At 43.2% G+C, this 14,828-nt stretch overlaps 1 protein-coding gene across 16 annotated transcripts in view; it reads right to left on the bottom strand.

Moving 5' to 3' along the window:
- The window catches only part of Ralgapa2 (Ral GTPase activating protein catalytic subunit alpha 2), a 364,983-nt gene extending 351,527 nt beyond the window's left edge, over window positions 1-13,456 (bottom strand). For all 16 annotated transcript variants that reach the window (XR_015442045.1, XR_015442048.1, XR_015442046.1 and 13 more), the window contains exon 1: window positions 13,086-13,456. Coding sequence is in view for 8 of the 16 variants with exons in the window: in XM_087189021.1 (XP_087045147.1) it covers window positions 13,086-13,191 (106 nt within the window). In the remaining 8 variants the exon portion in view is untranslated. The remainder of the gene's footprint in view (window positions 1-13,085) is intronic.
- Between the last annotated feature and the right edge of the window lie 1,372 nt (window positions 13,457-14,828).

Genomic DNA, 14,828 nt, shown 5'->3' with positions numbered 1-14,828 from the left:
GCAGGAAATGGAGGCTAGAACCTTAGCACAATACTTGCAGAGGCATGCTGGGGCCCAAACTTCACATTCCAACTTACAGGAAATAATGCAAACTCAGCTCTTAGCTTCACCCATAGCTTTGTTTCTTACACATATGCAACCATGTTGTACACTCTAGTCACAACGTTTAAATTTAATATTCCTTCCTAAAATAGATGTATTTTTAAATGTTATCATAATCAAGGGCTTGTTTCCATAGGGATTCTCCACAGCATTTCAAGCTCAAAAGTGAGAGCAACCTGGAGCTGACCCTGTGGGCTCCCCTCTCACTCCTGCACTTCACCATGAACTAACACTCGCTCTTCCTCATGGAGGCCCTGTCTGGTCAGGGAGCAGCCTCCTCCAAAGCCAACGCATCTAGGAAGCCAGCCAGTCCCAGCCCCAGGGAAAGGGACCCATGCTGCTGAGCCCCTGGTGGTGGCCACGCACCCCTGCTGTGACCAGCAGGGCTCGAGCTGGTACCCCAGTGTAGGCCAGTCTGAATAAGAGGAGGTCTGCTGCACATATCTGGGGAAAGACTCCTGGCTCTCAAGGGGACACAAGAAGTGTCCCCTTTTTCCTGCCTCTGGATAGTATTCTATCTTGGTGGCCATGGGCACCGTGTCATCCTAAGGGAAAAACTGCCACACTAAGGACACCACAGTACAGAGGCAGAAAGAAGCTGATGGTCAACATCTTCGATTGCTTAAGTAAGCTAACTTTAGGGCTGCCTGCTTTGGGACTTCTTTTTATAGAAGAAAAAAAAAATGTTTACTGTTCGTTTATGTTTTAGTGTTCTGTCACCGACAACCAAAAACATCCTTTTAGATAGACAGCCAAAGTAAAATCTGACACCAGGAATAGGAAACAAATACTAGTGTCGACTGAAAAGGGGATCAGAATTATATTCATCCACTTCATTTCCTAAGGTAGTCTGTTTTTACTTATTTGTGCCTGTAAGGTAAACCAGGTTAGGAAGTAAAATTCTTAGAAATCAAAAAGATGGTAACATTTTATCCAGGACTGAGAGTTGGAGTGTAAAAAAAATACATCTGTATAAATATACATTTCCAATGCCTACTTTATTTCATTTTAAACATTTTTGACACATATTTTTAAAATGTGTATTAAAAATATTAACAGATATCAGTAGAATAAAACACACCATATATACTACTGAAATGTTTAAATCAAATGTATTTATATATTTTAATATATTTATTCCTTTTATAAAAATCAAGTTCCATCAGTCACTTTTAATCAATGCATCCAGGCTTTTCCTTTTCTTGATCTGAATTGGTAGGAGCAGCCCATATTATAGTCTGAACCACTCACTACGGAAAACATCAGAGGCAGAAATAAATGGCTAAGGCTGGATCTAAATGGTTACCTCTACCCCTCCATTATCAACTAAGTAACAGTGGTGAAGAGGACAGAAAGAGCCATCAAATAATGTGTCAAATAATTAATATTTATAATAATAGCTTACAAATCAGCTTTGCATACAGTGATTTAATGAACTCTCCAGCAACTGCAGGAGGCAGGTAGGGTCCATACTGCCAGGAAGAAGAGACAGTGGAATGACCTTCCTCCTGCACAGGTTAAAAGGGTGGCTTTTCTGTGAAATTAGCTCCACAGAGATTGAAGTAGCCTTCCCCAAAGGGCCATCTCTGCTTCCAGAAAATCACCATGCTGTCCCTTATGCTGTCAGCAGCCTCAAATACACTCACCTCTGCTGTACCCCTCACACAAGAAACCAGAGGCTCTTGACCTGGTTGCTGGGAGCTACCCCAGGCACATAATCTGAAGACAGCACATGGACTGAAACTCACTACCTGCAGAATGAGTGGCAGATAACTTGTTATGAGAGTCCAGGGGAACATCATCCAGCCACATAAGTATTATGTAAATCTTCCCTTACCCACAAGAAAAATGTCCACAGCTAGTTAAGTCAAAACTAGAGTGTCACATCATGTATAATGCCTATTCATGTAAAACCCTGGTATGAGGGAGAGAGAGAGAGAGAGAGAGAGAGAGAGAGGGAGAGAGAGAGAGACAGAGACAGAGAGAGAAGAAAGAACACATGTAAGCAAGAGTAAGCAGAAAGTCTGCTCATCAGAATGTTAATAATGGTTATATGGGACAGCAAAATCTGATTTTTTTATACTTTAGGGTTTTGATATTCATATTACTCAAATTTTTATAATTATGTAAAATTTTATAACCAGAAAAAAAAAGCTATTTGTTTGTTTGTTTTGGGGGGTTTTTTTTGGTACCGGGGATTGAACTCGGGTCCTTGTGCTTATGTAGCAGGCAGTGAAACCACTGAGCTAAATCCCTGGCCCCTAAAGCTATATTTTTTGAAAGGAAAAAGTTTCCAACGCCATGCCATACTTTTCTTCAAACTCCTCTTACTTAAATTTAGAAGAAAACTCAAGACCCAAATAATACATAAAAATAGTATCTTTACTTTTCTAAAATGCTTTAAAAACAAATAATTTAAATTTCCTCTGTCCAATATCTATAAACTATACTTCTATAATGGCATATCCATTGTAACGGATGATCTAGTTAGAGATTCACTGTCTGTAGGAAAATCTCTGTGTTGTTCAGTGAAAACTACAGAAACAGAATAGAATTGGCAGGAAGAAAATGTCTCTGTCCAGCCATTCAAGAGCTAGCACTGAGTAGGAATGAGCAAATGTGTGAACATAAAAGGTGATGAAATTTCCAATCATAGTGAAGTTCATCTACAAGCCCTGGAAACCTTAGTCCACGAGTCAACTTCTCCTCCTTCTGCTTAAACCTGGCACTGACTACCAAGTGACATTACAGTCTTAATGGCACACTGCATTATTAATTTTTAAATTTTATTAGTACATGTTTGCAGTACATGATTACATTCATCAAAAGAAGTTGGTACATGCGCATGACACATTTTTTTTTTACTTCCTGTTCCTCTCTCCCCGTACCTTCATCTCTTGGTTCCCTTCCCACTTGCAAAACATCTATCTCCTTGTTTCCTATTATCTATCTTTTATTTTGCTCCTTAAATTATTTATACTTTGGGTTTTCATATAAGAGAAACCATGTGAGTCATCTGTAGGAAAATGGATGCACCTGGAGACCATAATGATAAATGAGATAAATCAGACACACAAGGTTAATAGCATACTTTTTAAAAGCAGTAAAAAGATGCTCTATGTTCAGAAATGATTTCTCTGGAAGAATATCATAAACCCTCCTCCCATGTCTAACCTCCTAATGCCTAATACTGATTCTGAATCACCACAGGTGCCTACCTAACCAAGGCTTGGTTAATAACATTGGTTCATGAAATCTCATGTCTTTTCAATTAACACTGAGCCAAAGATCAAGATCCCCCAGGTATTTTCATTAAAAAACACAAATGCAGCATAGTAGAGTCCTAATCTAGATGGGTGCCTAGAATGGCACCAATATGCAGCACTCGCTGCCTTTTGCAGTCATTTATATAGATATGTCATTATATTGACCCATCCACATGGTCCTGTATTCACTCTGTCAGCCACTGGCAGATCTCCAGTTTTTGTCAACACTAGGGGTAATTTCAAAGCTGTCTGTCCTTTGTCACTACAATGTGAGGTAACAGCAAGCCCATCCCCTCACTGTTCCAAGCACCCTCCACTGTGAGGGTGCCAACTGATGGCCCTCACACTCCAGCTTTCCTGTTTTGTGAGCCACAAAGTGGCCGTATCCTATCTTCTCATCACTGCTGCCTGCACAGGAAGAAGCCACTTAAAAAACAAGAGATACAGTCTCACCCAGGCAGACCCAGAGTAGTCCATCCTATTTGTTCAAAGGGCAGCTCTTTACTCTCCTCGAATTAGACAAATAATCCTGAAATATAACTTCCACAGTCTTAAGTAGAATTTATAGAATGTCACCTAAGGAGTTCTCAATGATCTTGGATTATTAGCACAAAAGTCAATGAACTTGGGCTGGGGATGTAGCTCAGTGGCGCCCCACCTGCCTGGCAAGTGCAAGGTTCTGAGTTCAACTCCTGACACCAAGAAAAAAAGTCAATGAAGTTCACTTTGTGATATAAACAGGCACAGGGAAAGATATTGCCAGTACTATTTTTGTGGAGAATATGCCTGAATGCCTTTCCAGAACTTGGTTCTCAGAATTACAGGGGTCAGAGTGAGAATCCTCCCCAGGAAGAGGACAAGTGATCATGATGGCTAATGGAGCACCCCACCCCCTCATCCAGTGATTGGTATAAGAACAGACACAGGACCAATCAGAGAAGTTCTCAGGCACAGGCATGGGCCTAAGGGGGGGACCACACTCCTCCCAAGGCAAACTAGTTGCCCAGTGGTGCTAGGATAACAAGGACAGAGAGGATCTTGCCACAGCTGACAGTGTTGGCCTGAGAATGAAACAGTCACAGAACACAAAAATAAACCAACCCTAAGCAACCCTGAAGAGGACATTTTCTACCAAGCAGAAGGTGAGAAAAAAGAGTGGCTGAGACAGTGACTGAGTGCCTGGACACCACTTACAATCCTGTGGACAGCTACATCTAATGTCAAAAGTGCCCCTGACTGTTGAGTTAATTGCGTCACTAAATCCGTTGTTGTGATTTAGATCTAGAATGTATGCCCCAAAGTCTTGTGTAGTCAGAGGTGGGCCTTTTGGAAGGTGACTGGATCATGAGGACACTAGACTCATCAGTAAATTGGTTGGAAGAGGCAGGTCACTAGAGCTGTACTTCTGGAGGATATACCTCCCTCCCAGGATCCTCTTTTCTATTCTGCTTTCTGGCTGCCATGAGGTTAGTAGCTTTCCTCCGCCATGCAATGTTTCTACCTTGGATCCAGCCAACCATGGACTGAACCCCCTGAACTATGAGCCAAATTATACCTCTCCCCCTCTTAAGTTGTGGGTGTCAGGTATTGTGTCCCAGCAAGAGGAAAGTGACCCTCTTTTTTTTAAGTTAGATAGGGCTGGATTTCTGGTACTTGCAACCAAGAGTATTGACTAATACAAATATATTGAACATAGACTACCCTCCTGGGAAGCAGAGGGAGAAAGAAAAGCAAAAAAACCCAGTATGCTTCACTCTTGGTCTTTCTAAATTTAAAATTTTACAATAATGCCTCTCTCATTTTGTTGCCATGAAAGAATATCTGGAGTATTTGCTCAAGCACCACTCAAGCTGGTCCTTACCAGAAGCCTCTGGTACTGCTGCCCCTTTTACTTACCCCTGGCCATGGTTTACTAACACCAGCCTCTTTTCCCCTCTGTCCACAGACATGGTCCTTTCTTATATCTATTCCCCATTGGAACCCAAAGGATTGGTCTGATAATCAAGGCACGCACACAAAGCAAAAGGTTAAAGAGCTCTTTCAGAAGATCCCACTACCCTTAATACATACTCCTGAATCAATAATGATAAAAGCAGTCTTGGGCATAAGGCTCTTTGAACTTCCTAAAATATCCACATGGGTGGCCAATTACTCACATCCAGCCATTCTTAAGTCATGTTTCTTTTTGTTTTTAATCATTACTTATTTCAGATTTAGATCATGAATTCTCACTGCATATGCTGTCTGACACATAGCTGGTGTTGGATATATAACTGTGAAATGAATAAGGAAATTCTACAGGGAGCTGCCTTGGGTTCAAATCCTAACTCTGACACTAGTTATATAACTCTGTACCAGGTTCTTGTCCTCTCCTGATCTCATCTGTAAAATGGGGATAATGATGCTTCCATCTCATTTGGGATCATTAGTTGAGTTAATATATGTAGAAGTATTTATGGCAATGCTTAGAACAGAGGTAGTGCTGAACAAATGTTGCGTCATTCCAAATAAGGCAGCATGTTACCAAGAGGGCTCAAAAAGCTGTCCCTGTTCTCTCTGTACTTGTCATTTGGTGAGGAATGGCAGCATAATACAAGGATGTAGGTCATTTTATAAATGTCAAATGTGACATGGGAATCTCCCTCACCCTGAAACATTCACTGGTACTCTTTCAGCTGCAAGACACAGGTACAACAGCTCATTAAAGCAAAAGCAGGATGTTACTAGTAGCTCAGGGTTGGAGATGGTACCGTGGACACTGTGGTCACACAGAGCCCATGAGCTCCCCTAACTCTCTGTTTCTCTCCTACACTTCCCTCCAAGTATGGGACTTAATGTGAGGTAAGAGCTCTCCGCATAGTAGAAAGATGAGCACCAGGCTACATCCTCAGAGCTTCCAATGCCACAGAATGGGAGCACCATCTCTCTTGGCATCTGTTTCAAACCTTAGGACAGACTGGCACTTCAAGGCCTTTCACCAAGAGAGAACATCAGATGTGGCTCCTCCTCTACCTAAACCTCAGGGGGTTCCTGCCATCCACCTACTCACAGGATAAAAGCTGCTGAGTGTTTAACTCTAAAGTGTCTCAGAGTTACCTTACCCCGAGCTCCTCATTCTGCAGTGCCCTCATCCCCACTCCTCCACTTGGCAAAGTCCTTTACCCATTATTCAGTGGGGAAGGTCACTTACAGCCCTGACCTTCCACAGGAGGAAAGGCACCCACTTCCAGGTGGCCTTGCAGCTGCTCCTCCTCCACCTTCCAGTCCCAACCCATTCTGCCTTGCAGCTAAACACCTTCCAAGGTAAATTTCACTGTTTACACATCTGCTTCTCTAACCAAACCTCAAGTCTTAAGACTGGTGCCTTATTAACCTCTGAATACATAGCAGATATATGCACACACTCAAGAATAAAAATTGTTGCTCAGCGGCACAGTGCCTGCCTGGCAAGCTCCAGGTCCTGAGTTCAATGCCTGGTACCAAAAAAAAAAAAAAAAAAAAGGAATAAAAAATTGTTTGCAAAGTGAATTTTTTAAAATCCTAGGACAAAATAGTTGTTTACCACATTTATATATTAATTACAATATTCTTATCTTCACAGTAATTTTATTCTTCCTTTAAGAACAATTTTAAAATTTAAATGGAATCAATTCCTACTTTGAAAGTCAACTTTGTTTTCCTAAATAAACAATTCTCTACAGTTTTATCTATGATTGGAGACCAAAGATCAGTACTGTAAACACCTAGTAAAAGTATTTAGGCCTGTCTACAGGCCCATAAAAATCCAAATTATAAAAGCTTATTATCAAAACATTCTGGACCTACCAATTATCTCCCTTCACAGAATAAAAGGTGGAAGTAAGTCCTTTCAGTTATCACAAACAGCACATCTGAACTTAGACATTGCTCTCACCTTTACCTTTCTAACATCTTAAGTCTAGACAACCACAAGCCCTAGAAGTAGGGCTTATCTACTTGTAGGAATATGTCCAATGTTCACTTTATATTCCAGAGGTCATGAATATAAATAGTATCTGATGAAAAATTAGCTTTATGACAAAATCACTGTCATAATTTGCTTCAGAGTCAACTGAGAGAGACCATACTAGGGCCATCCTAGGACTGCACAAAAAACCAGAAGTTATACCTCCTCGCTTGGTTCTGGTTGTAGAATGTGGGTGCGGCCTTAATGTCCATGCAATATCTTACCACCTGCTGGACTCGCATGGGCCCCGTGAGAGCCTATAACCTGCTGCCATGTTCCAGGCAAACATGATTTCCCTATGTCTGCCGGAAGATTACAGAGAGACCAGGAAGACAGCTGCAAAGGTCACAGCAACATTTCCAGACATGCAAAAACAGTCAAGGTTTTGTTTATACGTTAACATTCATTCTGATGGGTACATATTCTTTTCTGATGTGCAAATACCCTTTTAAATCAGATAATTAGCAGAAGCACAACACTGGCTTTATAAACATGAATCCCAGCTCTGCCATTTACAGGCAGGAATCTGGTAGACAAGTAGTTAACCACTATTCCTCAGTTTCCTCTGCAGTAGATTGAAGGGATGAACACAGCCTTCGTCATAATTGTGGGAAGAGGCAATGAGATCATAATGACAATAAACAGCCATATCACTGCTTTCTAACCTCTCATTAAGCTCCAAACCCCCATCCCACAACCTCCCTCCCAGACATGCCCCTTGGGTCTTGCCATTTCTCAAACTCCACAAGTAAACACCAAAGTCACCTTCTGCACCATTAGCCTGGTCCCCTCCCAACTTTCTGGCTGTGTCCAAGACATTTCCATCATCCCAAACACCCATGGCCAACTATAAAATGATAAACGAGTTTACTGTCTGTCGAAAGCCTAGCGGCTGGCAGGGGCCCTAGGGCAGCACTTGGGAATACTCTGGAAATCACATTATAAGCAACTTGACTTTGGTGAAACCTACACTAAGAAAACATCGCAAAATATAGATAGGCTGCTTCCCAAGATAAGTACAGAGAAAGAATGAAAAACAAGAAAGAAAAGGAGAAACAATGTAATCATCTAGGAAGTGATAAGCTGAATTATGGTACATATATACTACAAATGTTTGCAGTTAAAAATGAGAAGAACAAAACATGAAAAAATACTAATAGTAAGAATAAAGGTAAAGGGTAAGATTTAAAATTGTGAGTGAACTTGTCCCTATTTAAAGCAGCAGATGCACAAGAGGAAAAACCAGACCTGTCTCTCTCTGTTGCTCTGTCAATACACAAAGCATTTGTGAGGGACTCTTTTCTCTCTGGTTCCAAATTTGGAGTCTGAACTCCTGTCCCTTGATTTGACTTGACTCTGACAGCTTTTGATCCCAAATCTCTTTTCCAAGACCATTACTCTGTGGCCAGCTCCAGCAACCCTCGCTCTCACAGCTGTGCACAGAGAATCACTAAGCCCTGATGCTGGTTCTCTATAACCCACCTCCTCCCTACTCACTGGGCAGGGCCTTGGGCGATCCATCATCTGTCCACTTCATTCCTGCTCCCATCCTGCCGTAGAATCCCTGCCTCTAACCCACCTTTCCCTCTTTCTTCTCAACTCTGCTGCAGACAGGCAGTTCTCAGGTGTTGCCCAATGACCTGTGGAAGTCTCCACATGAGTTCTCGTTCCAGGATAGGAGCTGAGCTGCCAACTCAGGCAAACAGAACCCTCTTGGATCCCAATCCCAACCTGGCTCTGCTGTGTCCATCAGTCTGCTGCCCCTTTCTTCCCCTCCTCCCCTGGTCTAAGTAGGACACTGCACACAAGCCCAACACCACCCCTCGCCAGCCCCACAGGATGCAGTAAGAGTCACTGCCAATTCTCATGTCTTCCCTTGGCCCATCCCCTTATCCTCCCCAAGAACCTCATGTGCAGCCACCAGCCAGATCTGGCTGCTGATCCCTGAAAATGTGGCTAATGAGATCTGATATGCATTCTAAGTATACAATATATACTGGATTTCAAAGACATAATAAGGAATAAATAATGTAAAAGTGTCATTAATATTTTACATTGATTACTAGTTGATGTAAAACATACAAGATACTGTACATGAAGTTAAATAAAATGCATTATTAAAATGAGTTTCACCTGTTTCTTTTCACTTTTGACATGTGGTAACTAGAAAAATTTTTAATTAGATAAGGCTTACATGATATCTGTGTTAGACAGAGCTTGTCCTGCCATTCTTCAGGGATCAGCATGAGTGAACCTCCTTTGGAGATGTCCCTGCTTTTACATCATTATAATGATCTCTTTTCAGGTGTGTGGTGGCACATATCTGTAATCCCAGCACTTAGAGCCCAAGGCAAGAGGATCACCATGAGTTCAAGGCCAGCCTGGGCTACAGACTAAGACCTTTCTCAAAAAAAACAAAAAACAGGGCCAGGGATTTAGCTAAGTTCCACCACCTGCCTCGCAAGCACAAGGTCCCGAGTTCGATCCCCAGTACCAAAAAATAAATAAAAATTAAAAATAAATAAATAAACAAGAAACAAATAAAAATGATTTCTTTTCCCCTCTGAAATCCTATCATAGAGTCTGCCAGGCAGTCATCTATCTAATTACATAAGAGCCACCATACATATATCATTATTTTATGCTGACTCTTCTTACTATGTCAGTATCATTCTATAACCCAATATCTAACCTGACACACCAAGCACTCAGCTTCCAATTAGACATGGAGCCTTGCCGGAGCAACATGGTAACACACAGGATGTTTGGGTTGTTTTGGTTTTGTTTATTCATTTACATGCCCAATGATGGTTTCCACAGGGCAAAGAGATCTGGAAATCGCCTCTTTGTCCCTCCTATAATTAGCATAATGCATGTAAGTCACTGAGTACAGGGTTTGGCTCCTTGTAAGGCCTGCCTCCTCTGCAAAATAAAGTTAATACATTTTTGTTGTTGTTTTGAGGCAAGGTCTCCCTATGCAGTTCAGGTAGGCCTTGAACTCACTATTTAGCCCAAGCTGGCCTCGAACTTATGGTGATCCTCTTGCCTCAGTCTCCCAGGTGCTGAGATTATAGGCAAATAAAGTTAATAAAATCAGGCCAATGTACCTCATTCAGCCAGGTCGCAGTACCTACACAAGTCTGAATTAGCATCAAGATCATGATTCCAAGAAACTCTACTTTCCATAGCTAATTGTGTGTCTTCAACCAGTTGTCTTAAATACAGACTACTTTTTAAGAAGAGACTAAATGCATGAGCGTTATCAAAAATAAGAAAGAAGGTTAAGGAAACTACCTACCAAAATACTTGTCCTATCTCACAAGTGGAGGGAGAAAAGCTGAAATCATGTCCCCATGACACTCACAGCAAACCTTCCTTACACGGCAGACCTTGCCACAGCCACATGAGAGTCCAAAACCAAGCCTCAGGGAGAAGCAAAGTAAGAGCCCAAGGTATACAGCTACAAGTGGCAGAGACAGGCTGCCCCGCCAGTGGAACCATACCTGTACATAAAAATAGCATCTTTACTATCACTTGAACATAAAATAAGTAGAAAAAAAGAAAAATGTGAAAAGCATAAAAATACAATAGTAATTATTCATTTCCTTTGGTTTCCTTGATGTGGGCTTAATTCCTACTTTACAGGTGTCACTATGTAGACCAGCCTGGCCTTAAACTCACTATGTAGCCCAGGCTGTCCTTGAAGTCACAGTGATCCTCCTGCCTCAGTCTCCCAGTGCTGGGATTACAGGCAAGTGGCATCACACCCAGTGGAGCCTTTTGTTTTCTAAGTAAGCTTTTTTTTTAAAGTGGCAACCAAATAGGGTATATGATATGGTAGGAACTAGTGCTTGAATGGATTACTTTTCTTTAAAGTCTAATCTCAGCACTCAGGAGGCTGAGGCAAGAGGATCACCACAAGTTTGAGGCCAGCCTGGGTAACATAGTGAGTTTAAGTCCAGCCTAAACTACACAGTGAGAACCTGTCTCGAAAAAAATAAATAAATAAATAGATAGATAGATAAGAAGTCTTTAAACCATAGTTGTAAAGCAAATGTTTACATTAAAGAGAACAACTAGAATCCCTCCAGTAAATTTTATGAAAATGTATTCTCTGCAGGTTAAGAGCACAGTAATACAAAGAAAACTGGGCCATTCAACAAATAGATGCATTGACAACAACAAAAAGTACACCTAAGAAAATGTCAAAGAATTCCCCGTTATAAAACTAAGGTCACAATAAGTTCAAGGAAATGATAAAAGAAACTTCCTTAAGGCACACACCTTAGACCAAAACCATAATGACACAGAGTTGAAAAGTATCTACTTTATCAGAATAACAAAGAGCCATATAACTCTAAGAAACCAGCCTGATCTAGATTTAATAGATTCTGCCTTTGTAATATATAGCCAATCTAATCTCATAGATTTGGGCAGGACAAAGGTTTCAATCTGTAGCATAGAAAAAGTTCCAAACTATCAAATGCTTTAAAGGACTGCTTCAGTCTCCTTTATCAAAAATGTCTCTGCAGGTGTTAATCAGTCACTACTAAGAATCCTGTATGTGGTCTTTTACTACAGGAAGTGGAAAGTTCAGTTTATCAAAAACATCACATTTCGTTTCCAAAAGTCTTGAAAACTAATCCCTATAACAATAACTAATTTACATTTCATTCCAAACTGAACAAGGTACAGAATCTCCCCGAACCTTAGATGGTCAAAAACTTCTCTTGGCAAAATCAGGTTTTGGGTTATGGGTTTTGTTTTTTGTTTTACCCTTGAGGTAGTTCACAGAGTATAAATAGAAATATTTAGCAAATTTCAATCTCATGAACAAGATCTTTATTCAGAATTCTCACATATAAAATTAAGTTTTATGTCACATTTTCTCAAATGACACAGACATTAAAAACTAGGTGATTTTATTCTTTTAACACTAAAAGCTATCTAGAAGAAACTTATGTCTCTTCTTCTCTGCCCCCAAATACACAAGGACAAGTCTATGTGGAGACAGGCAAAGGTGTCTGCATCCTAAACAAATAAAGACTAAAATGATTTTTCAAAAAAAAGGTAAGACGGCCCGGGATTTAGCTCAGTGGTTCCACTGCCTGCCTCGCAAGCGAAAGATACCGAGTTCAATCCCCGGTACCAAAAACTAAACAAAACAAAAAATATAAGACAAGCAAGTAAAACACAGCCAGCTGCAGATCGCAAGCAGCAGGAGACAGAAAGCCACTGAGGAACTTCACACATAAGGTGTGAGCTTCACCAGGGTCAACGCGTCCCAAGCCAGCCCGGATACGCAGAACCCCCACACCTAAAACGGGCCACGAGACTGAAGACCGCACAAGACCAAGGCTGTCACCTTGGTCATAAAGGAGAAGCAGCTTCCTGAACCTGAAAGCTACCCTGCTCCCTCTCGGCAGGCAGAGGAGTCCCCTTCACCCCAAGACACAAAGAAACTGAGCCGGGCAGACCCCAAAGAGGATGAAATGGCGGGGGGGGGGGGGGACAGATACTTCTGCGCTGGGTCCCCTGGAACCACAGTATCTGCAGTCTTCTCAAAAGTAAAAACGAAACGTGAAGGAGAGGAGGTGAGGGATGACAGCTCCAGTGAGGGGCACCGGGGCCACTCTGGGTCCCTCACACGGGGTGGGGGTGGCAGCTCGCGGCGTGCGGACAGAGACTCGCCGTCCCCGGAGCCCGGCTGGGTCCCCGCCCGCCGCGCTCACCCAGCAGCGCCCGCAGGTGTCGCAGCCGCGTCGCCGCGTCCTTCCTGGGGTCCAGCGCCTTCTGCGCCGACTTCCTCACGTCCCCGTGGCTCCGTCGCGAGAACATCCCGCCGCGGGGTTCCCGGCCCCGCCGGCGGGGCTGCAGGCCTGCGCCGCTCGAGTCGTCACCGCATCGGGTCGCGACCGGCGCGTGTCGCGTGGGCCCTCGCCGCCCCCCTCTGGCCGCGCCGCCGCCGCCTCGGCTGTGGCTCGGGGAAGGAGGCGCGCGCGGCGCGGGGCGGGGACCAGGAAGGCGGGGCGGACACAGAACCGACCGCCCCGCCCAGCGGGAGGTGCCGGCCGCCCCCCAGCCCCCGGCGCGACGCACGCGCGCGGCTCGGACCCACCTCCCGGGGCACCCGCCCGTCCCCTCAGCCCCCTGCGGGGACGCGCCCGGAGCCCTGAGCCTGCGCGGCGAATCACAAAGAAGCCCGCCTCACGCGCACCCTGAACTACAAGTCCCGGGTTGCTCTGCGAGACGGCTGTCCAATCAGACTGGCGAGTCTTCGGCACGATGGACGCCGGGGACGCAACGCCTTTTAGGAAATGTAGTTCTCCGTTAGGAGAGGCGTTGCGACCTCCTGTCACGCTGCCATCCGGAAGCCTGACTTTACTCTCCCGCCTGTGGACCCTCCCTATTTCCCTCCAGTGCATCGGGAACCTCCAGAGGACATTATCAGAAAAGTTGCAAGGCTTTTTAAATGCAAACTATTTTTAGGTTTAGATTTTGTATTTATATCAGAGAGCAAAAGGAAGCCCCTTTGACCTTGCCGAAATCGGAGCTCCTATTTCTCTCGGGAGCGTGCCAACTCCTGTGAGGAGCACAGCCCATGCCCTGGGTGGTAGGACGCAGCCTGTCTTGGAGAACAGAGGTCGCACGCCCCAAGATCGTGCCTCTTGCTTTGTAGGGAATGCATGTCCCCTGTGTTGTGCAAGACTGCATAGCCATCCAGTAGCAGAAACAGAAACAGAACCTAAGGCACCTAACTCAGGCTGGTATGCTTTTAAAGGCCAGGAGCGAATTCCCTGGGGCAAGACCTGGAGATGGAAGATGGGCAGAAAATTTCTTCCAAGATAACTGTAGGATTATTTAATGGCATATGAATCCTCCAAGCTTGGACATTTCAGCTTTTGCAGAAAGTACATGTAGTTAAAGTGGCTGTTGAGAATCACATTGTTTCTACCCAAATTTGGATAAATTTTTCTCCTCTAGCTGAACTGTACCTTAAGGGCAGAGCTGGGAATTTACAGAACCTTGTATCCTCTTCAGTGAGCACAGTGATTTGGTTTCCACAGGCACTCATGTATCTCATTAAATAAAATGGAATAAAAAACTAAAATAGGCCTACATATTTTAATTAGGTACGCAAAAATCTTCATAATTGTTGGAGGTTCTCTCTATGTTTAGAGTTGTCCAAACAGCATTGATAGAACTGAAACACATTCATACAAAGGCTATTACTCTGTAATAAAAAGGAACAGACTACAATAAAATCAACGTGGATGAAAATCACAGATCCAGAGGTGGAATCTTTATGTTCAGGACAATGGTAGAGTTGCCCTTCTAGATATAGATGACCGCACACTCTCCAAAAGTGCTGCATGGGACAGAAATAATGTTCTCTCTTAAGTCAAGACAAGAGTCTTTCAGAGAAGTTTAGCCTGTACCTAATTACAGATAGCATATCACAATGTTCACTGCCC

The sequence above is a fragment of the Heterocephalus glaber genome, unplaced genomic scaffold, assembly GCF_053883595.1.
Source record: "Heterocephalus glaber isolate CG9 unplaced genomic scaffold, H.glaber_assembly_v1.0 deba00001532, whole genome shotgun sequence".
Classification (NCBI taxonomy): Eukaryota; Metazoa; Chordata; class Mammalia; order Rodentia; family Bathyergidae; genus Heterocephalus; species Heterocephalus glaber.
Note: the sequence above shows the minus strand (reverse complement) of the source record. Positions and strands in the feature narration are given on the sequence as shown.